Source organism: Protopterus annectens, chromosome 8.part0 (assembly GCF_019279795.1).
Source record: "Protopterus annectens isolate FY-2018-M chromosome 8.part0, PAN1.0, whole genome shotgun sequence".
Classification (NCBI taxonomy): domain Eukaryota; kingdom Metazoa; phylum Chordata; order Ceratodontiformes; family Protopteridae; genus Protopterus; species Protopterus annectens.
Window position 1 is genome coordinate 1,233,146,575 of NC_056741.1, and position 26,994 is coordinate 1,233,173,568.

General features: G+C 36.9%; 1 protein-coding gene across 2 annotated transcripts in view; it reads right to left on the reverse strand.

The window, feature by feature from the left end:
* Positions 1-26,994, reverse strand: part of LOC122809327 (haloacid dehalogenase-like hydrolase domain-containing 5) — a 599,749-nt gene that overhangs the window by 377,638 nt on the left and 195,117 nt on the right. For both annotated transcript variants that reach the window (XM_044080729.1, XM_044080727.1), the window contains exon 3: positions 5,934-6,046. In XM_044080729.1, coding sequence (XP_043936664.1) covers positions 5,934-6,046 — 113 coding nt within the window. The remainder of the gene's footprint in view (positions 1-5,933; positions 6,047-26,994) is intronic.

Genomic DNA, 26,994 nt, shown 5'->3' on the forward strand with positions numbered 1-26,994 from the left:
GAGAACGCAGAACAGGCGGAACCAGAGAAAGAAACACAACAAATGGAAATAAATCAAATGGTTCCAGATAACATCCCTTTGTTTATTATGAATTCTGTGGGGGACTTTTCCATCTATAACTACTCTTCAGTGTATGTCCCTGTTGAGCTGGCTAATCTGCTGGCAAAAGGCCTCACATTTATTCCTACTAAAAAACTGAATGTTACGAACTGTATTTTGGACCTGAAATTATTTGTGAGAAAGCTGAATTTGGCAGTTTTGTTGGGTAATATGAATAGAATGGATAGAAATGAATTTAGAATTGCAAGCACTTATAACCCACCATTGCATAACTCTTTGTATATATTTGAAAAATGTGTGAGCTTGATTTTAGACATATGGATTATTTGAGAAAAAACAGCATAAGTAGGAATAATCTTACAAACGAAGAATTAAATTGGATACAATATTTGAATGACATTAGGGTCCGTATTATGAAACCAGATAAGGGTGGAGGTTTGGTTTTCATGGACCAGGCTGACTATGAAAATAAAATTGAAGTAATGCTAGCATCTGAATCTTATGATAAAGTGTCCATGAATGAATATAATCAAGCTAATAATAGGATCAAAAATTATATAAATGATTTATTTATAACACAGAGAATTGATATAGAGTTATATAACTACCTAGTTATGCCATCACCTATTGTTCCAGTTATATTTGGTGTGCCAAAAATACACAAGGATCTGAGTAATTCACCCCTCAGACCTATAGTGGATGGCAGGAATAGTGCAACTTATGCTTGCGCAAAGGTAGTTGATGGGATCCTTAAGAAATATGTAAGTTCCGAAGTATGTATAAGTAAGGATTCTTGGTCTTTCTTAGAAAAGATAAATGATATAAGTTTCGATGAACATAATAACCTACTTACAATCAATGTAAAAGACCTCTACACCTCAATACCACAAGAATTGGGTATTGAGTGGGTAATATTGAATTTAAAAGAAAAAGGTGCACCTACATCTGAATTAGTTCTAGTAGAAGAACTACTAAGTATAGTACTAGCACATAATATAACATTTAAGAAGAACTTCTTCCATCAAAAGTGTGGGGTGGCGATGGGTTCACCCTGCGGTTCAAGTTTTGCAAACTTGGTTATGAATTATTGGAAAGGCACTATATATTTAGCAAGGAACATATAAATTCACAAATTATATACTATACCTGATATTTAGACAATATATTTATATTGTTTAAAGGAAATCAAAACCAAGCTAAAGATCTTGTTAAGTATCTTAATGAAAGCACTGATTTTCTTGAATTCACATATAATTTTGAAGAGAAACAAATTCCATTTCTTGATGTACTTTTGATTAAAAACAATATTGATAAAAAGTACGAAACAAGAATTTACAGAAAACCATCGTATTCTAATACTTTCTTGCATTATTCAAGTGCTCACCCTATGCTCCAAAAAAAGTCAGTAGTGAAGGGACAATTGGTGAGGGCAGCATGGATGATTTCAAGGGAGGATGATTTTAATGATGAATGTAAAAATCTAAAAGACGTTTCTCAGAAGGGCATACCCAAATACCTTCTTGGATAATATCATTGATGAAATTCAAGAGAAGAGAAGTAGAAATATTTATACACCGATTGTAAGAGGGGTTATAGAAGTAAAAATCCAAGAAACAGTACTAAATACTTCTAGGGACTCTGTGAAATAACGGATATTGCCATAAATGGAACGATGGGTAGAAAAACTTCATGTTTTGAACATAGTCTTATTTTGACTTTCAACTCTGATTTTTATTTCCTAAAAAGTACTGTATATAAAAATTGGAACATTCTGAAGGAAAGTAAAGAACTAACAGAGAAAACAGGGGAAGCACCCAAATTCACGGTAAGAAGAGATAGAAACTTTAAAGAACTTTTGGAGGGTATACACAAAAATAATAGTAATAATAATACTATTAGAAGGGGCATGCATAACTGTGGCTCCTGTTCCTATTGTAAATATATTATAGTGGGTAACTTAGTAACCATTAATAATTAAGACCTGAGAAGTAAGGGTAAATTTAACTGTAATTCTAAAATGGTGGTTTACTTAGCTAAATGCCAGTTCTGCCCATGTTTCTATGTGGGCAAAACTATTTGTAGATTAAGAGATAGAATCTACGAACATACTTATAATATAAGTAAACTCAAGCAAGAAAATGCATTATCTAAGCATGTGTCAGAATATCCCACCCATAAATTTAAGTTCTGGATCTTGGATCAATTAATACCTAATATAAGAGGGGGACCAATAGAAATAGAATTGGAAAGACTGGAATTGTTATGGCTGGGTCTCAATGATATGTGTTCCATTATGGCTATATTAAAACTCAAAAGCCTTCGTAGATAGTTTTATAAGAAATTTTGCTGCTATTTTAATTAAGAATATAATTTTAATTAGAATATATTTAGTTGCTGCTGTTTGTTTTAAGACTGGGCTCTTCTGGTATTTTCTTGTATTGGAATAGCTTAGTAGTAATTTCAAATTAAAATATTATTGTTCAACTATTTTTATAAGAATAGTTAGTTTTTATTAGGATAGCTTATATATTAATAGAAAGTTTTTATAATATGAATTGAATATATGGGGCATATTGCTTTAATGTTTGATACTGATGCATCAGCTGATCAAGTGTTTATATTATTTAAACTGCATTATTTGATTTGTGATTTAATCTGATGAAGTTCGTGTATCTCTCGGACGAAAAGCGCTTCAGCTTATTGGATTTACAATAAACGGATTGTTTCAACTGTCGTTTGGCATACTTTGTGGTTTCCGGAAGTTTTTTGTTTTTCATATGTCTCTGTGCGTATATTTTATTCTTTGTCAGCTGACAGCTCACATCTGACAGAGGCACTGGAACTACAAACCTATATATGTAAGGGACAGAAGCACTTACACTGTTCTCCAGTGAGCAGATTTTCTTTCTGTATGACACAAGTCACCAAACACACTGTTATGTCTTACAAACTCACAATACTTGTACTCTGCCACTGTCTCTTACCCTGTAAATGGGCATTGTAAGTTGTGGCTTCTAAAATAGATTAGACATGTGCCACACATCTCCTCCATAACTCTCAGGTAAGAACAGTACTCCACAGGGCACATGATTTCCTCTATTCAGTAAACCTTCTAATGACCAAGGTGCATTTTTGAACAAGTTAGAGACAGATATCTTGTCTTTATGACATCAGGACAAGCCCTGCATACTGGAGTGTTTTGAGATATTGTCATTGCTAGTGTTGTATTTTAATCTTTCTTTATGAAGGCACATATACTGTAACCCCAAACATTTCCCTTGACCTTTGGACAGGCTTTAGACTAAACAACATTTACTGGGCATTAAGGAGATTCAGCAGACCACACACACACACACACACACACACACACACACACACACACACACACACACACACACACTCAATAAATTACTTACTATAGTCTCACCACTCCTTGCAAGTCTATATTTTGTAACACCTATAAAATTATTTCATATTCAGAGACTTTCTTCCCAACTCACATCTTCAAATCTGAAGATGAATTGATGTAATGTGATTTTAAGATCCACAGACCATCTTCACCCCACATGCATTACAGAACAACAGCTTCCCAAGTGTAGGACAACTTTAAAGGCTGAAAGACAGTGCTCAGATCTAGCATCATAACATATAGCTACCACAAGACACCCTTTAATTAATTTCATTTATTAATTTATGCTTTCCTGACTAAAGGAAAAACATTTCTTCATGCCAGCAAATATAAACATGCAGAAGGACAATAAATCACTTCACAGATCAAAAATGATCATAATGCTATTTTATGGCACAAAATAAATACATAAAAAGTTCTTAAACTGAATGTGATAAATATTGAAAGAGAACCCTTGCTGCTGCTTAGAGAAAATGGTAACTCCAAATATAGCATAGTTTTTGCCACAGTCTGAGATGGCAATATTCGAAGGAAACTCAAGTCACATTGTAGCAGATAACTGAAGTCACAGATATAATGCTGCTGGTGATGTTGAAAAAAGGACATTCTTAGTTTGTGTGCCAACATTGATAAAGTTTATGCAAGCTTATCTTTAAGTGACAATAACCCTGATAAACACAGAAACTGCAATGATTTGCACATACAGAGGCATATGATACAGCCTTAATTACTGCACGATACACTGGTCTAAACCTTTCTAGTAAAATGCATTACATACGCAATAATGAATTTAGTTAAAAGCATGCTGACCCATCAACAAAGAAACCTATAGTACCATTTTCAAATGTCATGTTAGGAGATACCTAGCACTGTCAAGTATATATTTCAGTAAAATCAGTGACTAACATGACACAGATATTTTTAAAGATGATAAATGTGCAATAAACCCAAAGTATAAGTATTTATAAATACTAACACATTTTGAAGAAACCCCATGAAAGCTCATCAAATTCAAGGAGGAAGGTGAGTAAAAAAAGGCCATGTACTTCGATATAGAACTATTCAGAACCAACCCATAACAAAAATAAAATTGTATAAATTTTTCAGACATCCTTTAATAATGGGCTACTATGTCAGCAGTCAGAGTTTGGTATGATTCTCAATCCCAAGTGTAAGATGGCCCTTTAAACTGTCTTACCTGGACATGAGTCCAGATCTGTAGCATCATTAAATTCATTAAAAATCTAGGTATTTTTTCATAGTGTCTTTCTTTATGTTGCCTGTAAACCATCAACCTATTCTCTCCACTCCACTACCATCACAGTGCTCTGGAATACAGAAGAGTGGCCATCATCCAGGTTGCCATTAGCTTACTCTAACTCCTGTTACTCTCATGGTAGTCGGAAAAGAACAGGACTCTTATTAAAAATATCTGAGTCCACTGACTCACACGTTCTTCAAAGCAGATATCTGTTCTCAGCTGAAGAATGTACACAACTTAGTAGGTGCTTGTTCTCAGTCATTTATGCATCTTTACTGGCAAACATAGTGTCTAAAATGTGTCAGATCTGCAGCAAACTCAGATTCTTACCATTTTCCCAAGCTGGATCAGCTGGCACTGGTTACGTACTCCTGCCTTCCCAGCTGGATACCATGTCTGTGTCACAATCATGGCTTACTCCTTATGTGCCCTGAAGCTGAGAATGTAACATCTTGTAAAAACAATGTAACCAAGTACTGCAGTGCAATAGCAAACCAGATACTGCAGTACTGTAGCAAATAATAGTCTTTCACAAGTCTAAGACCCCTCCCCCTGCCAAATACAGCCATTTGTCAGTATGGGACTGCAGTGTCAACATTCCCCAGTATCAGTGATATCATGTCTTATTGTATTGTTAAGGAAAGCCAGCTCTCACACAATTTACTATCAGAAACCTGTTGTTTCTTCAGTGTGACTTTTTGGTAGTGCTGATGTTACACTGGAAGCATGACTCGCTCTCCTCCTGATCTGTGTTAGGCTCTTATTAGTGACGACAAATAAGTAACATTCAGTGATTACAAAACAAATGTTTTTTTCAAAATAATTAAGTTTCATTTTTCCCTTAAGATTTCCATCTTCTAGTCTTGGTTGCTTTGACAATATGCCTCTCCTCTGGACAGGAACATCATTTTGCTGTATTGTTTACATTACTACCTACTTGAGAGCTAGGTAGTTCCTACACTACAGACATTCAGTTCTCAGTCATTCTAAATGTGAGATATATGACTAGGAAAAGAAAACATTCCAACACATGATTAGACCATACTAAATCTTACCTTTGTTTTTCACAACAGAAATGTAAGACATTATGACTTTTGATCTAAATCAGAAGTATAATCACTGAAGATCATGAGTGGTACTTGAGCTGATGGACACAATTTACAGATGCAGATTCAGTAATGATGACCTGGTCCAAAAGGATACTTCTGTGCTATTTCCAGTACAGGCCCCTGGCCAGAAATCAAAACATGCTTCTCATGGTAGTCATGAAATGTGAAAAGAGGTGTATGAGCCATAATGACCTGTTCCTTGCCAATCTGAAAGGTAAGAGAAAAGTCTCAGACAAACAGACAAGGCACATAGACATGCTAGGTTATTACATTGCTAACACTTAAAGCTTGACTAAAGATGCACAACATTTATTGACATTACTTGGCAGTCTACCTGGTATGCCCAGGAACATTTCTATGGATTCATAAGTTAAAGGACAGTTACACCTGACCTCAACTTCAGCATTTCTCTTCCCAGAATTTCTTCCTCATTACAAAACAAAGCATACATTGCCACATATAAATAAGGCATGGCTTACAATTCCTCCCCACCCTTGTGGAATTTCTAAGCTGCCTACCTTCATTAGTGCACAGCCTGGTGGATTTGGATGAAATCTTACAATACTGTATTTAGAACTTTCTCTTCTTTGATCTTACATCTTTTTAGCCATCATATTTTAAGGTTTTTAGCCCAGGAAAAAAAAAAACCAGTAAGGTGTTTGCAGCCCTTCCTTCTTTCCGTCCTATTAGAGTAATAAACCCATTAAACATCTGTGGAATCACAAATCTTTTTTCTTCCATTGAGGGGTATAAGTCTATTAAATGAAAATGGTATGTATGGTATATATATATGTGTGTGTGTGTGTGTGTGTGTGTGTATACATATATATATATATATATATATATATATATATATATAAACACACACACACACATATACATGCATTTTTTCATCATAGCCTGACATGTACTTATTTACTTAATTATACCTATTAACCATTGTAGAGCATGGATTCCACTGCATCATTTTCAGACTCATCTTGGGTGTGCTATCTGAGTAAAAAGTAACATATGAAAGGTGTTCATTGTACTATAATATATCAGACTCACTGTGGTATTTTTGTATTATATTTCAATTCATTATACATCAAACAACAGTCATGTGATCTGTCATAGTGATATGGCTTTACTTTTCATTCTTCATGTCATCCTCCTAGAATGGAATTGGGGTCCCTATAATATGAGACAGTGAATAAGCCACAAATGAAATTTATTTCTACCACCATTTAGGTACATTTTAGTGTGTGGATCACTGTTGTTAGATAGTCTAAAAAAGAAGTCTGTGCTTCTTTTTAATTGAAAAATTCACATCTGTGAGTATTTTAAGCAAGTAAAAGCCACCCTGTTAAATTTACATTTTCTCAAATGGATGAAAAAGCAGGGATTTGATAAGTGTTTAGAGCTGTAGTTCTTAAAAAAGTCCACACCTTTCTTCATCCACACTTTTGTAAGGTATGAAAGTTGCCAGTTCTACTCATTCATAAAATTTACATTTCAGACAAATAGTAAAGGAAATAACATCTGCCTGTAGGTTTGACACAGTGCATAATTTTGTAGTTAAATTTAAAAAACTGAGTGAAGAAAACAGAGTATTTACAAGTCTGTTATGTCATATAAAGATTAGGTAGGGCATGTCAGCAATTTCATACAAGCCATATTCTCAGATACATTTGTAGTAAGTAAATCTCTAATTTTGTTGAATGTTAATGAGAATTTAGATTTAAATAATAGCAATCTTTACCTACTATGGAACATTCTAGCAAATGCTAGAAAATGTATTACCAGAAAATGGAAACCAAATCTGGAACCATCATTTAAAGAATTGCTGCTAATATTGAAGGGAACTGCATTACTGGAAACCAGAGTAAAAGAACTAAGATTAGCACCAAGACGATGGAGCAAGAATGCATGGGAAAAAATACTATCACTTATTGAGACACTAAACTTGAATTCAAACTCTTAATGAGAGTAAAAGAAAAAGGAACAAATAATCTCTCATTAATATGATGTTACTCTGACTAGACTGATCAATATAATAATTTAATTTCAGGCCAGCTGTAAATATTGCATATAGTTAATCATACTGTTTTACTTATCAGAAAATGTATTAAGATTATTATACAATGGAATTATTTGAAAGATTAATAAAAAACACTTGGAGTAAGATTAGGTAGGGCATTATATCAACTTCTGAGGGTACGCAGTACAGTAAGAAACACAGAACACTTAGCCAAAAAGCAAATTTACATTAGTATGTCCAACTCTGCCAGAACATTTTGGATTAGTATGAAATAAAAGTTATTATATAATGACTGGCCATTAGCATTCAAAAAAAAAAGCACGCTGACTGGCTAGCCCAACCTGAGTACCGTTGTAAATCTGAGAATATACCAACGGGAAAAGGTCTGGTCACCCAGACTTTTTCCTGTCAGTATAGCTCGTATGTTTTTTTTTTAATGTTTATCTTTTCGGATTTTCCTGGTTAGGGGTCGCCAAAGCGGAACTCTGGTCCGCTAATGATTGGCAGTCGATTTTTATGGTGCCGAGTTGCCAGCCCGACGTCCAACTTTCAACAAAGACACACCCATTCACGCATGTCTTTCAAACGCTACTCGACCACGGGGAGGATATGCAGACTCCACACAGAAGGAACTCCAGCCGAAAATCGAACAGGAGAACCTCTTGCTGTGAGGCAACAATGCTACCGCTGTATCACCGTGGCTTCTACTTTTTTATTTAATACAAAATGAAAATGGAAGACATTTTATGTTTGGGAGATGGCACAGACAGAAATAAAAGGATAATTAGGTACGTTCTACAAAACTTAAAAAAACTTACCTGATTGTCCTTTTATTTTGTCTGTCCCGACTCTCCCTAACATAAAAGGTCTCCCAGGTTCTTTTTTTTTTTTTTTTTTTTTTTATTGATTATAAAAAATCTCCCAGGTTCTTTTTTTTTTTTTTTTTTTTTTTTATTGATTATAACAAAGAAGAAGGAGCAACAGAGATCTTCTTTTCACCGTTGCTACCTCTTCACAGCCCTGATGTACTGAGTAAGCATTGGAGCACAAGTCCCATACACATGAGCAGTACATCAAAACAAGGCAGCAATATACCACCAGCCGCGGAAGAACAGTAATGTGCCGTTATACAAAGACATTATTTAAGAAAAGTAAGTATTCTTTTCTTAAATAATATCATTGTATAATAGCAATAACTGACTCCGTGGTTGTAGTATTGGCTTTATTTAATCACTTTGGCTTCACCCTCATGATTAAACCACACCACCCATGGGTAAATCTTCAATATACCACACCAACGTCATTGGTTATTGCTATAATAACTACTTATAGTTTTGTAGGGACATTAGGAAAAAAAAAAAGAAGTTATAGCTAGGAAATATTCATTAAAGTGTACTTTAAACCATATTAGCTTTTTGATTAGATAGCATAGAATTTAGCATATTATATACAGTTGATGAAGCTGATTGATATTAATTTTTGTTGTCAGTTAGCTTTAGGTAAGCTGACTTAAAGTTACTGCATTTACCCTGTCTTGATGAGCAGTTGCAGGCTGTCTGTAGAAGGTAGACATCTCTGATGCTGTCAGGGAATGTGCTGCCTTAATTTTATCGCAGATTTGCTTTATTTCCTTTATTTTTCTTCCTTCTTCCCCTTTTCCCTTTTTTTTCTTTTCCCTTGTCCTTTTGAATCCTTATAAAATGAGCTGCAATGATGATTGCTGACCTGGGACTCCATTTCCCAGAGAATCCTTGCAGGAAGGAAGGAAATAGTGCTGTGTCACACCCTAATGCATCCCTCTGTACACAGGAAGTTGAAAAATGGCCAGAAAAGATGTGGATGTGCTAACCGGTGTGACGGAGATAATTGTTACCTTCCTTAGCATGGAACTTTGCAACAACAGCCTCTGCCTGCTAAATGGAGCTTACACTGGGAACTTTTAACCACAAATGGGGTTTAAAACTGTAAAGAAGGCCACAAGGGTCGTGACGAGACATCCAGAGCATTCCAGACCGCATTTTACAAGACAGACTATCTAATGCAGCTTTTAGCTAACACTTTTACTTACATTTGTCAGGTTATAAGACGAGGAACATAGTTTAAAGCTTTTTTAAGTATTATTTAAAGCTTTGGAAGTTCTCCAAATGCCTTAATAAAGGCAGTTTTGGCTTCAGAGTTATTTTTGGCTGAGTATTTTTGTTCATTACTTGTAAAAAACAAGGGTACTGGGGTATTTCATTTGAAATTTTATCTTTTTGTTGATGAGAAAAGTACAGTAGGGAGCCAGTTGTTGTCTTGCCTGCTCGACAGACATTGGTAAGTCCTGTGAAAAAGTTATTTTGTGCCCCTGCCACAGTAAAGTACCCTTTTGTTTTGCTGCCTGGAGAATTTCATGTACATGTTGGTAGTTTAATATTTTTGCATATATCTGACGTGGAGACTTAGGATCTTGAGACCTTCGGAGGGCTCTGTGGTCTCTTTCTGTAACAATGTCATTGGTGGTTGGATTTTTTTCCAACAGTGAATTCAATATATTTTTAAGGGTATCCTGGAGCTGTGACTGATCAACAGATTCTGGAATCCCACGTATAAGAATATTATTCCTCCTGCTTCGAGCTTCAAGGTCTGTGATTTTTTTTGTTGCAATTCATCTAGTACAGATTCATTATTTTTAAACTGTTTTTGGAGTTCTTCTATTTTCATTTTGTTTGCTGCGGACTTGGCTTCAGCATGGTCAAGGTGAGTTACAATTTGTTCCAAAGTAGATCCAAACTTACTCATTTGTTCATAAAAGTTTTGGATAGCAGATTGTATAGGTATTAAGGCATACTTTAGTTCATCCATAGAGTAGACTCCTTCAGGCTTATTTTTGGCAGTGGATTTTGTTGTTGCTTCTTGCTGTTTCTGAATTCGTTATCTTTTAGTTAAAGTTTTCTTTTCAGGAGAAAACGTTGTGATAATTTGGTTTTGGTTGTTTGTGAGTCCATTTGTTCTTGTTCGTTAGGCATCTTCATGTAGTTTATTTGATTATTTAGTTTTTCTTGATTGCTGACTGTACTATGCTGAGTTCAGTACAGGCCTCAGGCTGCCATGAGGGTTGCAGTGACAAAGTTCAGATTTAAAATATAAAGTTTACACAGTGTTGAACGAAGAAATAATCCCAGCTGCTTAGCCTTGATGATTTGTAGAGTATATTGCTGTCTGCTCTGGGAGGGAAACGGAGATTAACAAGGTTTGATTGCAAAGATTTAAACTGATATTTGAGGAGCTCTAGGGAGTGAGTGTTCACAGGGTGGTGGTCATCTTGGAATTTTTATTCTTAACTCTACAACAATTCAACTTTCCTGACAGTTTTAAGATCTTATATAACTCTTCATATACTACACTAGTAATCAATAAGCTACACTCATCAAAAATAAAGCTAAATAATGTCACTAGACAGGGCTGTCCCCTCTCTCCATTTCTCTTTAATATATATATTGAACCCCATTTCTCTTTAACATATATATTGAACCCCTATTCTTAGACTTAATGCAAAAAAACTTTCATCGTATACCCAACATTCTGGGGAATAGTCTTGCCTTTTCAGCATTTGCAGATGACCTCATTATACATTTCCCGCTTCCCAACACTGATCTTACTAAATTCCAAAATACAACTGAAATCTTCTCGAAAACTTCCAACTATGAAATTAACCCCTCAAAATCTCTTATTTTTCCAATTAACCCGAACAGTCATGAAGAAGCTCTGCTCCCCATATCCCAAATAAAGCTGAACTATACTCTTAAATATCCAGGGTTAGTATTTGTCCATAATCATAAAAACTCCCTACAAAATAACCTCCTTAGAATATGGTAATCCATAGAAAATGATTTAACCAGATGGAAAAACTTGAATTTCCCCTTCTTGTCTAAAATAGCAATACTAAAAATGAACGTTCTACCCAGAATACTGTTCCAGTTTAATTCAACAGACAATATCATCCCACTAAAGTTTTTCAAAAAAATGAACAGAACCTTAACTAAATTTATATGGTTCCCTAAAAATCCTAGAATCTCCTTATCAAGATTAATGCTGCCAAAAAACAAGGGGGACTGGGGATACCCGATTTCAGATTGTATTAAGACATAATCTGTGCCAGTAGAATCATACAAATTGCAGACCATAATTCAAACGAAATAACTCGCTTTTCTCAATGGATCGTCTCTGGCAGATTCATGTAAAAAGTTGTAAAACAAACCGCAAAGCATTACCCTGCATAAATAAATCTTTATTAAAAAACATTAAATTACACAACCTAATTAAGCATAAGATTAATATATTTCAAAAACTCTTCGCCTCGTTAGGTGTGTCAGAAGTGTTCATTCTCTTGCAGCCCATTCACCTGAACCCAAATCTAAAATTGGGTAACAAAATGCTAAACCTAGATCAATTCCCTCAAATTAAAACCTTAACTGTATGGGATTTCTTTCAGCTTAAGGACAACTCCCTTAATGATATCAGAATAAAACTTAAATAGCAAATACACAATAATCTTGAGACAAATCAAACAATTAATTTCTACCTTAGGATGCTTCTCAAATAAGTTACAAGAAGAACTAATCTTGGCCACTTCACTCGTGAGATGTTTAAAAATCAAAAAGAAGATGCTTTCAGTTACTTACAAACTAGTCTCTACAGCTAGAGACCAATCCTCTGTCAAATTTGCCCAATATTGGAGAGACAAAAACCCTGACCTGGCAGGCACTCATCTCTCCCAAGCAATTAATCACACAAACACTTTTGCCCCTTTTAAGAAACTATTATATACCCAGTTAATGATTAATAATAATGCTTACTATACTCCAGAATGTTTAAACGCTTTTTTTTCCTAACACTTCACCCTTCTGTCCTTTTCGCCCCACAGCTAAAGCTGACCTCCTACACATTCTATGGTACTGTAAATATGCTTAGAATCTATGGAATTCGCTAAGGATCAAATTTAAAAAAATGGGCTATGGCAAATCCACTCTCTCCTGGGAATTTGCTATACTTCATATATGCCATGAGGACATAACCTCTACTGATCTCAGGATACAGATTGCTCTCTTCATGTTAATCATGCTCTATATTACACAAAAAATGGTTAGATGGATCTAAACTAAATTGGGGCAATTTTAAGAACATGGCATCTAAGTATATTTTTATCTCATAAACTAACCACTGACAATGTGAATAAGCACCTGAAATACCTCAGGTTCTGGATTGTTACCCCTGACTGCATCTTAACACAACAGACAATGTTTTTCTATATTCATTGTCCTTTAGTAGTATTGCCACCAGTCTCCTCCTCATCAGAGTCTTACTCCGCTGTGTTCTCTAATGGTTACATGGATATAAGAGGCATACAAAGATGAGAAAGTACAGTTGTGTACACTTACCATAAATGTAGATGTTTGAGTGTATTCACTGTTACAGTCATTACATTTAGGTAATCTGCTGGCAGGTTGCACTCAGTCGGCCTGATTAACAAAGTCTTGGGTCCTGCGTCAGATGCTGTCCCTTCTTCCATGAGGTCAGGTCGTTAGGGGTATAAAACATGCAGCCGATGTCATTACATCAGTTTTTCTTGCCCCAGATGTCAGGTGCCACCCTAATGGGGAGCAAATAAACACAAAAACACAAAAGTATACCTCCAACCAAAAGCAAATACACCAAAAAGGCTTTTAAGTATAGTAAAGGAAAGTAGAGGTATAGTCAGAAAATCTAGGGGGCTGGAAGGAGGGTAACCAGGACTGCAACAGTGAATACACTCGAACATCTACATTTATGGTAAGTGTACACAACTGTACTATGTTCTTTGTGTTTCACTGTTGCAGTTATTACATTTGGGTAGATTCCCAAATATATGGTTGGGAGGAGGAGTTTATACATCATTAGGGACAGCTATAAGGCCCTGCAAGACAGCAGTGGCAAAGCCAGCTCTAGATTTAAACAAAATTGGTAAATGGTAATGCTTGGTGAAAGTATGCATACAACTCCAGGTAGCAGCTTCTGGGACATCCCTGGTAGGGACACCTCTGAGAATGGCTGCAGAAGTAGATGCAGCCCTGGTGGAGTGAGATCTGATTCCCTGGGGAATAGGTTTTCCATGGTGCTTATAGCAGAAATTAATGCAATGGCTTATCCATTTAGAAATGGTTTGTTTTGAAATTGCCTTCCCCTCTGCCCCTGCAGAAAATGCTACCAGCAATTGTTCAGATTTTCTTTGAGATTTAGTCCTGTCCAAGTAGAATCTTAGTTGTCTGTGCACATCCAAGGAATGCAGAATCCATTCCCCTTTGTTCTGTGGATTGGGAAAGAAGGTTGGCAAATGAATGGACCCATTAACAGCCACACTGGAAACCACCTTGGGCATGAAGGATGGATTGGTCCTGAGAGATACCCTGTCCGCACGAAAGATGATGAAAGGCTCCACTGCCATAAGGGCCTGTAATTCAGATATCCTTCTAGCTAAAGTGATTGCTAAAAGGAAGGCTGTTTTCCAAGAAAGAAATTTTAAGTCTGCAGTAGCAGCTGGCTTGAAAGGAGGGTAGAGTGAGTTTCTCCAAAACAAAGTTAAGGTCCCAGGCAGGGATTGGAGCTCGCCTGGGTGGTCTCAAGTTTTTTGCCCCGGGTTCCGTGTTATAGTGAGCTGAAATAGCTGAGGCATGGATTTTAATGGAGGAAAAAGGCCAGCCCTTGTGAAGCATCTCAGTTAAGTATTGCAAAATCTGAGGTAAATTGGGTGCCGCTGTGCTCATCCCTAAAGATTGGTTCCAGACACAGAATATTTTCCATTTGTCAGCATAAGATTTTCTAGTTGTAGGTCTCCTTGCCTCCAAGATGACATCCATCACAGGTTTGCTGAGGGATGATAAGGGTGAATTTAAGTGATTCGCCAGGCTGCAAGGTTTAATGTTGGAAGCTGAGGGTGCAGAATTTGATTCTCCTGCTGAGACAGCAGGGAAGGGGTCTGAGGCAGGTGCCATGGAGATATTTGCGACACACTGCACAGGAGGGGGTACCAGTGTTGGTGTGGCCAATCTGGAGCAATAAAAATCATCCTTGGTTTGTCCTGTTTGAATTTTAGTAGAACTTTGGAGAGCAGAGGTGGAAAAGCGTAGACTGATAGATTTTTCCAGCTGAAGGACAGATCATCCACTTTCCAGGCTTGTTTGTGGGGAGTCCTTGTGCAAAACTTGTCCAACTGGTAGTTCTGGGGTGAGGCAAATAGATCTATGTCTGGGCTCCCCCATTGGTTTGTCAACATGTTGAAAATCCGTAGTTCCAGTTTCCACTCCTGTGGGTCCATGAGGTTTCTGCTTAGTCCGTCTGCCAGTGTATTCAACTTTCCTGGCAGGAATTGAGCTTGTAGATGCACTTGGCAGCTCAAGGCTGTGTTCCACAATGCCATGGTTAGTCTGCAGAGGGGGTAGGAATGTGTACCCCCCCCATGCTTGTTTATGTACCACATAATCGTGGTGTTTTCCGTCTTTACCATTAGTTGTCCTGGAAGAATGTAGTCCTTGAAGGCTGTCAGAGCATTTTGTGCAGCTACTTTTTGATTGATATGTAGGTGCATTTGATTTGGGTTCCACTTGCACTGAATGCACTTCCCTGCCAGGTGAGCCCCCTATGCATAGTCTGATGCATCTGTAGTTAGGGTTTGGGCAGCAGGGGGTAGTGTGAATGGTAATCTCTTGTTTTGGTGGCAGGCTTCTGCCCATCATAGGAACTCCAGGCATAGGCAAGGTATGATAGGAATCACTGTTTCCAGGCTGTGACAATGTTGACTCCATAGACTTTTTAGATACTGCTGTAGTTTCCTCATATGCAGTCTTGCATATGGAATTAGAAGAATGCAGGAGGCCATGAACCCCAAGGCTTGCGGTATTTGTCTTGCAGATAGCAGGGTTTTTGTGGCCACTTGTTTGAAGCAAGTTACCAAATGAATTTGCTTCTCTGGCATGAGGAAAGCCATCTGGGCAGTTGTATTCAAGCTTGCACCCAGGAATGTAATCTGTTGACAGGGCACCAGTTGTGATTTCTTTTCGTTTATGGTGTACCCTAGACAAGTTAGAACCCTTTGATTTAAAAGTATGCCCTGGTTTTCTGCCTGAATTAGACAATCGTCCAGGTATGGATATATCTGAATATTTCTTTGCCTGCAAAATGCAATAACTGGAGCCAGGCCCTTTGTGAATACCCTGGGCACAGTAGACAAGCCAAAGGACAGTGCAGAGAACTGATAATGCAAGTAGCCTGCTTTGAAGCGTAGGCATCTTCTGCAAGATTCCCTGATTGTGATGTGCAGGTATGCTTCTTTTAAATCTAGAGTTGCCAACCAGGCATCTTTGCCTAGCATAGGAAGCAACTGGTGAAGAGTCAGCATCCTGAATTTTGGAATCTCCAGAAAGGTGTTTAGAGTAGACAGGTCCAGGATTGGACGCTGTGATTTGTCTTTTCTGGGTACCAGGAAAAGCCTTGAATAGAAACCTTGTACCTTTTCCTCTTCTGGTATCAGTTGAATAGCCCCCATGCTTCAGACAAAGTACTTGTTTTTGAGCCTCTGCCTACTGATTCAGGGGCAGGTCTGGCCATCCGTTTGGTGTTGACAATGTGTGGAAATGAAATGTGTATCCCTGGGACACTATATTTAAAACCCATTTGTCCTGGGTTATGAGTTCCCAGTTCTTTGCATGAAGAGCAATCTTCCCCCCCAAAGGGGCGGGTGAAAGATAAGTGCTTGGTAATTTTAATATGAAGTCATTGATACTGTTTACTGTAGGGGGGTGTCTTGTTATTTCCAGATTTGGAAGTGGAGGCCCCCCCCACTGCTTAGTTCTGAGAGTCCCCTGGGACTGAAACCTGGGGTTTTTGCTGTGTCTGGGTTTGGCTTGAGAGGACCTGGAAGGGACTGGAAAAGACCAATTCTTAGTAGGCCAATGCTTACTAAATCTTGGAGGTTGCACTTGTAAAAAATCTAACAGTTTGCATAGATTTAGCTTTATCTTCCATCTTTTTAAGAACTTCTTCAGCCTTATTGCCAAACAGGCAGTCCTGATTTAAAGGAGCATCCAACAATCTAGCTTTAACATGACCAAGCAAAGATTGCTCCTTAAGACAAGCATGCCTTCTAAGCACAGACCCAGTAACAGCAGCCCTGCAAGAGGCCTCTAAAGAATCAAAAACACATTGCAAAGTATGTTTTCCAAGTTGTTCAGCAGAATGCATTAAATCCTGTAAATCTTTATTTTCCACACAGTCGGGAATCAACATCATTTTCTGTTTAAGCAGTCCAATAATATGTTGTTGATATTTTAACATATGAAACTGGCAGTTTAATGCTCTGATTGCCAAGGTCGCAGAAGTATAAACCTTTTTACCCCATCTATCCAGCGCCCTGGAATCTCTATCAGAAGGGGTAGGATTTTTAGCAGTAGAAGCCTTAATGCCCTTGGGCTCCTGAGAAATGGTTTCTGGATCTGCAACAGGATTTTTGAAAAGGAACTTGTGGGAGTCAGGAACCCTGTAGTATCTATCAGATTTACTAGGAGCCGGAGACAGGGAATCAGGGGCCAAACTAGATTCCTAGAACACATCATCAACAATGTCTAGTAGAGGAGGTATAGCCAAAGGCCTATGTTAAGGTAGAAGCAGGAAATCCCTAAGCCTCTTTTTTGAATCAGAAAATTCCTGGCTGTCCCAGTGGAAATGCTCCCTCAAAGCATGTAAAGTTTCCCCAAAAGAAAAGTCCTCTGAAGGAGAAGCAGAGGGAATGGAGTCCTCTGCATCGGAATCCTCATAAGTAGGTATGGACAAATTCAGGTCATTAGAAGAGTCAGAAGAAATAGAATCCTGATCATAAGATTCATAATCAAGTTCAGCCCTAGGCCTCTTGGGGGGGGGGGGGGTTGTCTACCTCTGATTAGAGAAATTAGATCTTCAGCCATTTTTATCATTTGTTTTTTAGGCATAGGGACCTGAACATGTGGCCTGGGCGACATTTTTTTAGTCATGGATCGAGAGTTAGGCCTTAGTAATGAAGGCGGTGTCGATTTAATATGCAAGTCTGTAGGCCTGAATACACCCTCAGAAGCTGGTGCCTGCACAGCGGCTCCAGACCCATCCAAGGTAGAGACATCTGCGGGTTCCATAGGTGAAGCATCTTGCGGCATACCAGACTCTGAATGGGTCTCAGTAGAGGCCTGTAAATCAGAAGTAGTGGGTATCAGGGGCTGCGAAAGCACCTCACTGAGTACTGGCAAACTGGCAACTGGCTTAGGAGAAGCGTTGTCAGTGTTTTTGGACCTCGGCAGCCTGTCTCTGTCTTTATCTTTGCGTTTTTTCAGAATTCCGGTAGTTGGAAGGCTAACCGACGACATTTCTGGATAATTAAACTGAGAACCAAAATAATTAGAGGTAAAAATGTACTAACAACGGATAGTGCGCTGACTAAATAAAGCACAAAACTGACAGCAAGGTACGTCGTGGTCAGAGCCTAGGCAAGGAATGCAGTACAAATGAAAATCTTTATGAGGTATTTGCTTTCCACAAGTAATGCAATTATTAACTTTTACTGACATCAGTAAGGAGCAAGAAAAATTTCCCCAACGGGGTACTTAGCTTTAAGTTGAAGACTTTGGTTCTGAAACTCAAAAATGAAAATTTCAGGAGTCGGCTGACTGGCACTTGCGAACTGCTTCTGCTTTGGGCACCGCATGGCAAGAAAGACTGATGCAATGATGCTGGCTGCATGTTTTATACCCCTGATGACCTGACGTCATGGAAGAAGGGACAGCATCCGACGCAGGACCCAAGACTTTGTTAATCAGGCTGACTGAGGGCAACCTGCCAGCAGATTACGCAAATGTAATGACTGCAACAGTGAAACACGAAGAACATATATCATGTTTTATTAAATGTAATTAGAATCCTGTCATTATACTGTAGCACTATTTGTAAATTGTTGTAAATAGAAGTTGTTTTTTTTTTTCTGTGTGTGTGTTTTTTATTTTTTTCTTTCTCTGTTGGTTTTTCCGGTATTCTATAACACTGTATAGTTATCTAATATAATTTGACTATGTGCAAAAGCTACATTGTACATTAACAATGTTAATATTATCATATTTCTCATATTTCTGTTCATCTCGTTCTGCTGTCCGTCTATATCACTCTTCATATTGAGGAAACGGACTTTAAAAATACCCGTCTATTACTAGAATGAACAGTTGCTTCATCTAACTTTGTAAATGATTTGCTTTCAATGTATTATCTGTGTATTGTATTTTACAATTTGTTTAATGTAACAACAAAAAATAAAAACAAAGATTTGAAAAAAAATAAATACAATAATTTTATTTCTCTGGCAAGTTAGCTACACTATCTCTATATACTACTATACAATTAGACCATTTAGGCTTATTTTCTGTCATAAATGCATTTGCAGTCTGAAAAGGGTCCTCTCCGCATGACCAGCTAATTCTCTAGAGAAAAGCATTTAACAAAGCACCCTAAATGTCTTTTCCCAGCAAGATATGTTAACTCATTTAGATGAATAGTGAAATTACTGTTTGTTTTGATTCTCTGTTATCAAAATCTTCATATCGGCTGCCACTTCATATATCTGTCTATTCACAGTATTTATGGTCATGAAATTATTTTCAACTTCAGCTGGCAGCAACAAATGTTCTCCCACTATATAAAGCTTTTTTTCTGTTGAGCTATTCTTAGTGCCAGTAGGTAGGATATTGTTAGTGAACACTGAGACAGTGACAACATTTTTAAAGGAATTTTGCTGCTTATTTATTTATTTATTTATTTATTTTTTTTGCATTTTTCTTATGAAGAAGTCAACAAGCTTGTTAATTTAGATGTTTGCTAAATAAACAGCAGTAGATGTTTGAGCGGTTTCATTGAATCATTTGCTAGTGCAGTGATGGCGAACCTATGACAGGCGTGTCAAAGGTGATAAGCCATGACATTTTGGGCGACACATCACTGTTCACCAACACCGAAAGAAACTGAATGAACAAAAATACAAGAAATATGTGACCCTGCACTTACCTATTAAAACTCAGCAACGAAAAAGTCATTAATTGATGTTAACCAAATCAAATGCAATGTGTTCCATATTTTTTCGGTTCAATTCAAAATTACTATTAAAAGTAGGATAATTTTTGGTGCACTATTTTAAGCCCAATTATCAGTGTGCATATCATTTTCCCTATTGTAAGTCACTGATTTTTCTTTTACTTTTATAATACACAGCGGCACACATGATTGGACTGTATTTTTTAAAATAAATGAATATGTAAAGAATTGTTTCTCTTTTGTTCGGGGGGGGGGGGGTGACACACCAGCAGAGTCACTCAAGGCATTTTCTGAATTTTTGACACACCAAGCCCAAAAGGTTTGCCATCACTGTGCTAGTGTCTCACAACATATTAAATCAAGCATTGTGGCTCTGGTTGCTTGTGCACCTTCACAATTGAAACTCACACTTAAATAATGTTCATCATACCTTCTGATGCTACTTTCATACCTTTTAGTAGGCAAACCAATGCCATAATCATTATCAGAACTTGAATTAATGGAGGTATTTCACTTATTTTGCACAAAAATAATGCTTCTCACACTTCAAACTACTTCCCTGTTACCACTCTTTTCTGCAGTATCATGGCTATTTTGAGGAGGCCAACTACTTCCTAGTTCCCTACCTAACTAGACTTCTCTGCTCTTTATTCTTGCAACAGCTCTTCCCTCCAGTGTCAACTGCATACAGTTAAGTCCAGTAACACTTAATAAATCAGTTGTAAAGTTTTGATTAGCATTTCTTCTGCATAACTGATTTAAGTATTACTAAGCAGAATGTCACATTTGCAGTCTATCAGTAGTACTACTACCAGTCTGTTATCTTAACATCATTTCAGCACAAGCAGATTCTGTGGCAAAAAGTAAGCTTTACACATCTGTAATTACATTTTCAAACTGAAAGTCAGTTACTTCACCATTATTGCATAAACAAATTCACCTTGAAAGCATTTTATAAGATAGAGTCATTCAGCACTGTAATGTGTTTTCTAGTTATTTCTAGTAAGTCCTGCTTCTCCTTTTATACATTATGTTATGCAACAAATCTATGAATGGAAGCATGTTTTATATGTCACTCAGTATCTGTTTGTCTCCTTTCTAATCAGATTTTTCTCTGGGATTCCTTGCAAACAGGCCTGGAAGACATATGCTTTCTCATTCCCATTGACAGGAATGCTACTGTATGCTTTTCTACCCTTCCTACTGATACATGGAGACCACCTAAAGATTCTCAAGGACTCTCTGAAGATAGTGGTGGTGATGATTTTCTTTTGGCACAGTCTACAATGGTTCTCTCTTTTTTTGGAACTGGCCAAAGGTAATTACCATATGTTTCCCCTCAAGCTGGATTTACTCACTCAAGACAAGGGTTGTCTGATATACCCATATCTGATAATACTTCAATTGACTGCCTGGATAATAGAGTTTTGATTGTTTTTATGTTATGCACCTTTTTTCTGAGAATATGCAATAATTTTGAAAGCAGAAAAAAATGCTGCTAGAAAATCATATGTTTGTAAATGGAAAAGACTGGTATACTGCTACTATAAGAACCAGGACGCTTTCAAGGCCTGGTTGTCTCTGGGTCTAGATTATATGTGTGAGTTATTGTTCTCTGATCTTAATATTCTTTTGTCAATATTCATCTTTCAGCCATTTTTGCTTTGTTGCTCTTTGATCCCCCCTTCTACCAATCCAATCAAGTTAAGCAGTTTTTGAATGGGGTTTTACATATCTGTCCACCTTAGGAAAAAGGTGGTTCCTCTTTGGGATGCTAACTTTGTACTTAAGAAATTGACACCTCTTCCATTTAAACCAGCTCATCAGGCTGATTTGAGGTTTATTATATGGAAAAACTGTATTGCTTGTTGCTCTGACTTCTTTTAGGAGGGTATCTGAGCTACAAGTTCTTGTAGTAAGCCAACCCAACCTCATTTTCTGTAAGGACATGGTTTCCTTTAGAACTAATCCTTCTTTTATACCTAAAGTGGTTTCAGAGTTTTTCCTTAAGCCAGACTAATAATCCTCTGTATTCTTTCCAGGATCTAAAAATGATGGAGAAAGAATATTACATACTGTGGATGTCCACAGGCAGCTCAAATACTTCTTGGACAGAACTAAACCTTTCAGGAAGGACAAACAGCTGTTTGTGTCATATGAAAGTAATAAAACAAAAGCCAACTTGTGTCAAAGCACACAGTTTCAAAAAGATTGTCTCATGCTATTTTTTTTGCTACATTTTCCATAATAAACCACCTCCAGCCAGGTTAGGGGCCATTCTAGCAGGACTTTGGCTTTATCTGTGGGTTTTTGGAAAGGGGTAAATTCTGGAAGTATTCTAAAGGTAGCAAATAGGCAACTACTTTTGCAAAGCATTGCAAACTAGATTCTTTCTAGGTTTCATTCTAACTGCAAATGCCAACACACAAATCACATTTTGTGTGGAACTGTGCCTCTCACACCCCCACAAACCAGATATATACTAACTCAAAGATATCTCAACAGTGTGTAAAAGTGATATTTCCCTAACCTCCCACTACCATGCAATAACACAAATTCTACACTGCATTGTTGACAAAGCAATCTATCAACTAAAATAACAGTGTGATTCACTAGTAGGTTTAATGGGCATTCAACCATGTACCCTGCATCCTACTAAACATATTCACTGAATGCAGTTCTGCATTTGCAAATTCTGATTATGAATAGCTCAATCCACATTTTAAAAAGTGATGGCTCTTTAGATGTTTTAATCTTTGTGGCAGACTTAAGCCGCATATATATTTATTTCTTTGGGAAAGTTGGTCTTTTTTCCCAAATGATTGATAATGATGATGATGACGATAAATGGTCATTTTATCTCTCTTTGGGAGCATTCTTGGGTGTCTCATCATTCAAACCAGCATATGAATGAATTTTCTTTGACTTAATTTTCCTTCTATATTAATTTGTTCAGCTTTTACTTAATCTTCTTACCATTCTCTTCCATTTTCATTTAATGTTTAAAATGTTTTGCTAGATTCCTTTCCTCTACCAGAAATCTACCTGATCCATCTATTACTCCTCTTAACTTTACATTGTTTCATTCTTCTGCAATGAAGGTCTTGCAATTCTTTTACCTTTGTAATTTTAGTTGCTTGTTAAATACAGAACAACATTTACAAATTATGAGTGTCATGCAATGCCCTTAAAAATACATGAGTGTAAAAAGCCTTGGGATAATTTGTCTCTGACAGGTACACTTGTTAACAGATTTAATGGGAAATGTTACACAATGTTATGAAAACCTTTTAAATTTAAGTAACAATTTCCTCAGAATTAAGAAAAATAAGAAAAAAATCTCAGAACTTCTCAACTGGAAAGTGGCCTTAATGACTGACAAACTGCTAATGAATTGAAAACAGAGCTGAGTGACTAATGCTTTCAGTCAGGCATAAGAAATGAAGGTGTCACAGGATAATTCCAACTTTACATGGGGCACACACAAAACAGTTTTAGAAAGGAATAACTCTGAAACAAGCTAGACAAATGATTGATGTAATCGGGTAAATAGTTTGTCTGCTAAATTGCTGCTGCAATAGACCTCACTTAATTAAAAGCTGAATTTACAATCATTTGTAGTAGTTACTGACTTCTTAATTTCTTCTTAGTCACAATGCTTCTCATTTCCAGACTAAAAGTACTTCATTATTTGCCACAAAAGTACGATTTTAATGCCTGCATAAGCAGCACCATTTCATGGACCAGTTTATCAGGAGACACAGGTAAAGTTAGAGCAGGAGTGTCCAACAGGTGGCCCAAGAGCCACAATCCGACCCACCAAAGCATTTTATCTGGCCTCGGTATGTCCTATAATAAAGCTGTTTTGAATGGATAGATGCATGTTGGACATGATAATGTGGCCCTATGATCCCTATGATCTGTGCAAGGCTTGGTACTTGCTCACAGGGATGGCTGTAAGTTCAGATGTACCTGGAAAATAAAATAGCCATTGGCTTCAACTGAAAAGAGGCATTTGACTTATTTTAAAACTAAATTAATGTTTTACATTTATACATGTCCCTCTAACCTTAGTGACCTTTTTAACCTCTAAAATTTAAAATGTGTCACTGCTCAGTAGTCTGCAACTCTTCAAGAACCATCCGAGCTGATTAAGTGTGCAATGGCTCCATAAAAAAATCACACAAGTACAATTAACTGACATGCTTTAAAAACTTGTGATACTTTGGTATTGGTTCCTATTCTCCCAAGTTTGAGTATGTTGCCTTAGCAATTCTCACCTATACCTAGAAGTGCACTGTATTATCTGACAACACCATGCATTTTCCATGGGCTTGTTAGTCTGTAAATGTAGTTTAGATTCCATAACCTTTTGAGTATGAGCACACTATTTTACTGTTTCTACCCAGCTTCCTAAAATGCGTATACTGTATTTTTGTATGTGCATCACTGAAACTACCTGCATAAAATAAGTTAAAAGCAGCTCAATGTGAGAACAATAAGCAATATCAAATTACAGTATTAATTAAAAAAGTGTCTAAAAGATAAACATTGCAAAAATGAACAAAGTCAAAAAAGGAAGACGTTATCATCAACACAAGAAATCCCTGTCTGGTATGCTGCAGAGTGGGCTGTCTAAGTTTGCCCAGCCTCCTTTAAATGCACTTTAAATTGTGACCAGCCATGTGCTGTCTGCAAAGATCATGGTCATATCACTGTCTGTTATTAAGCAGAAGAACTGTACACACATGCATTTTTGCTGTACTTGGCATCTTTTAAAATTGTTGCTGGAACTAACTTGATCATTGGCTCCTCAATGAAATCTTGAGACCTGCATTTAGTGCATAGAAATGGGAAAAAACTGAAAAGACAGAAGAATGAGTATCAGACATCACTCTTCTCCTTTAAACTTATTTTTTTTTTAAAAACAAGTTTATTATTTTTAACATACAAGTAAATATCATAACAATTTTATACAAGTAATTAAAATAGAAATGGTTATAACATTCAATAAAATCTTTAAACTTATTTTTGAGTAGGGGCAAGCACCCTACACCCCTGAACTTATATACATTGGTGTGAGCAGTTGGTCAGACATAGTACAAACTAAGAATGACAAATTAAAATGAATAATTAATTCTCTGCAAATTTCTCAAATGAGCTGTCCTTATTTTGCCAGCTTATCGGGAAGAATTTCTTAATTTCCTGTCCTTGTCTCAGCAAATTAATCAATAATCATAATGAACTTTGGAACTTAAGGGAAACAGAATCAGGACAAAAAAATTGGTGTTGCAGAAAGTGTACTTGGAAATGTCCACACATTGTTAAGGGAGCTGCTAGGGCTAGACAGTAAAAGGAGGTAGGACTCCTTGCACTGAAGGGGTGGTAAGCAGCTTCTTGTAGTAAAACTGTAAGTCCTTTACCTGCGATGACAAGGGACCAATGAGTCATCAGAATAGCAGTGTGCATCTCTATCTCTCTCTGCATATATATATATATATATATATATATATATATATATATATATATACACACACACACACACACACACACACACACACACACACACACACACACACACACACACTCAAGTGTACCTCATGAGGAACGTACCTCATTTGGGGTCTTAAAAAGTTCAAGTTCCTCGAAGTTCCACATTGAAAGGGTCTGTCACACATTCAGTGTTAGGAATTTTTTAAGTGAAATTTATGGTAAATAGAAATTAATTGATGTTAGAAAAATGTGTATTTGAATATATGTGAAATGCTAGTTTAAAAACAAAGCAGTATATAATGCATTTTATTCTATTAATCATATAACAGAAAGGATAAATTCATGTGTAAATGCAAGTAGTTTTGAAACTGCAGTGTGGCTTGTAGCAAACTGACCTCCGACCCTGGCAGATGCTAGCTTAGCAAGTTTTAATGTTTACGCTTTTCACAAGTGATTATCTGCTGGGTCAGGAAATTAAATATGTGAAATAATGAAATCTTCTGCTCTTTCCTGCTGGGATGATTTGGCCTTGTATATGTGTTACTAAGATAGCATGCAGCTGGTGGGAAAGTGTTACAGTGAACAAAGATGTGTATTAGAAAATTGTATCTGCTATTGTATTCGAACTGGTGTGAAACCTTGGAGAAGTAACTTTACAGAAAGACATTATGTCTGACCAGGTGGATAGCAAGGCTGTATTGTTACTAGAGGAAAACTTCTTTTTAAATATACAGCATCAGCAGTTTTTATGAATAGAGGACTGTAAGCTAAAGTGATGTAGATGCCCTGTGACATACCACGTCAGTAAGGTGGGCACAGCATGAATGTTAAGACTATATAAAATTGTGTGCTTCCTGTTTCATGTTAGACAAAATTCTGTACTTGTAAGTTTTTTGCCTCCTGGTATACACTAGTAAACTTTTGAACCTGAACCTCCAGTGTATTGAATTCTTAATTTTATTTAACAGTTGTATTAATTCATTAAAATATCTTCTTTATAAGTAAAACCAGTATATTTTAACCACCCTATGACTTTCCTAGTTGAAGATGTTCATAAGCCAACAGAATGTGCTCCACATTTTGTCCATGTGTTCCACATTATGAGGGCTAGTGTTCCTCATTTTGGAGATGGAAGGTTGAGAGCTATGCACACACATACATACACAAACACACACACATTATATATATATATATATATATATATATATATATATATATATATATATATGGGTCTATGTTACTATGTTACGTTACGGCATAAGACCAAACAATTAGTTTCCCGAAGATCAAAACAGCAGCTGTTTCAAAAAACACAAAAATACAGCTTCTCTAACATTTTTGCAGGGGGGGGGCAAGCCCCCCCTGCACCCACCATGTGGGGGCTGCGCCACCCACATCCCACTGCAAATTATATATACCAACTCCGAGATCACACTACACTGAGGAAAAAGGTACATTTCCTGATCTTCACTGTAAAGCGATCTCCATTTAGAAGCTCCATAGTTTCATAGTTTCATAGTATAGTACT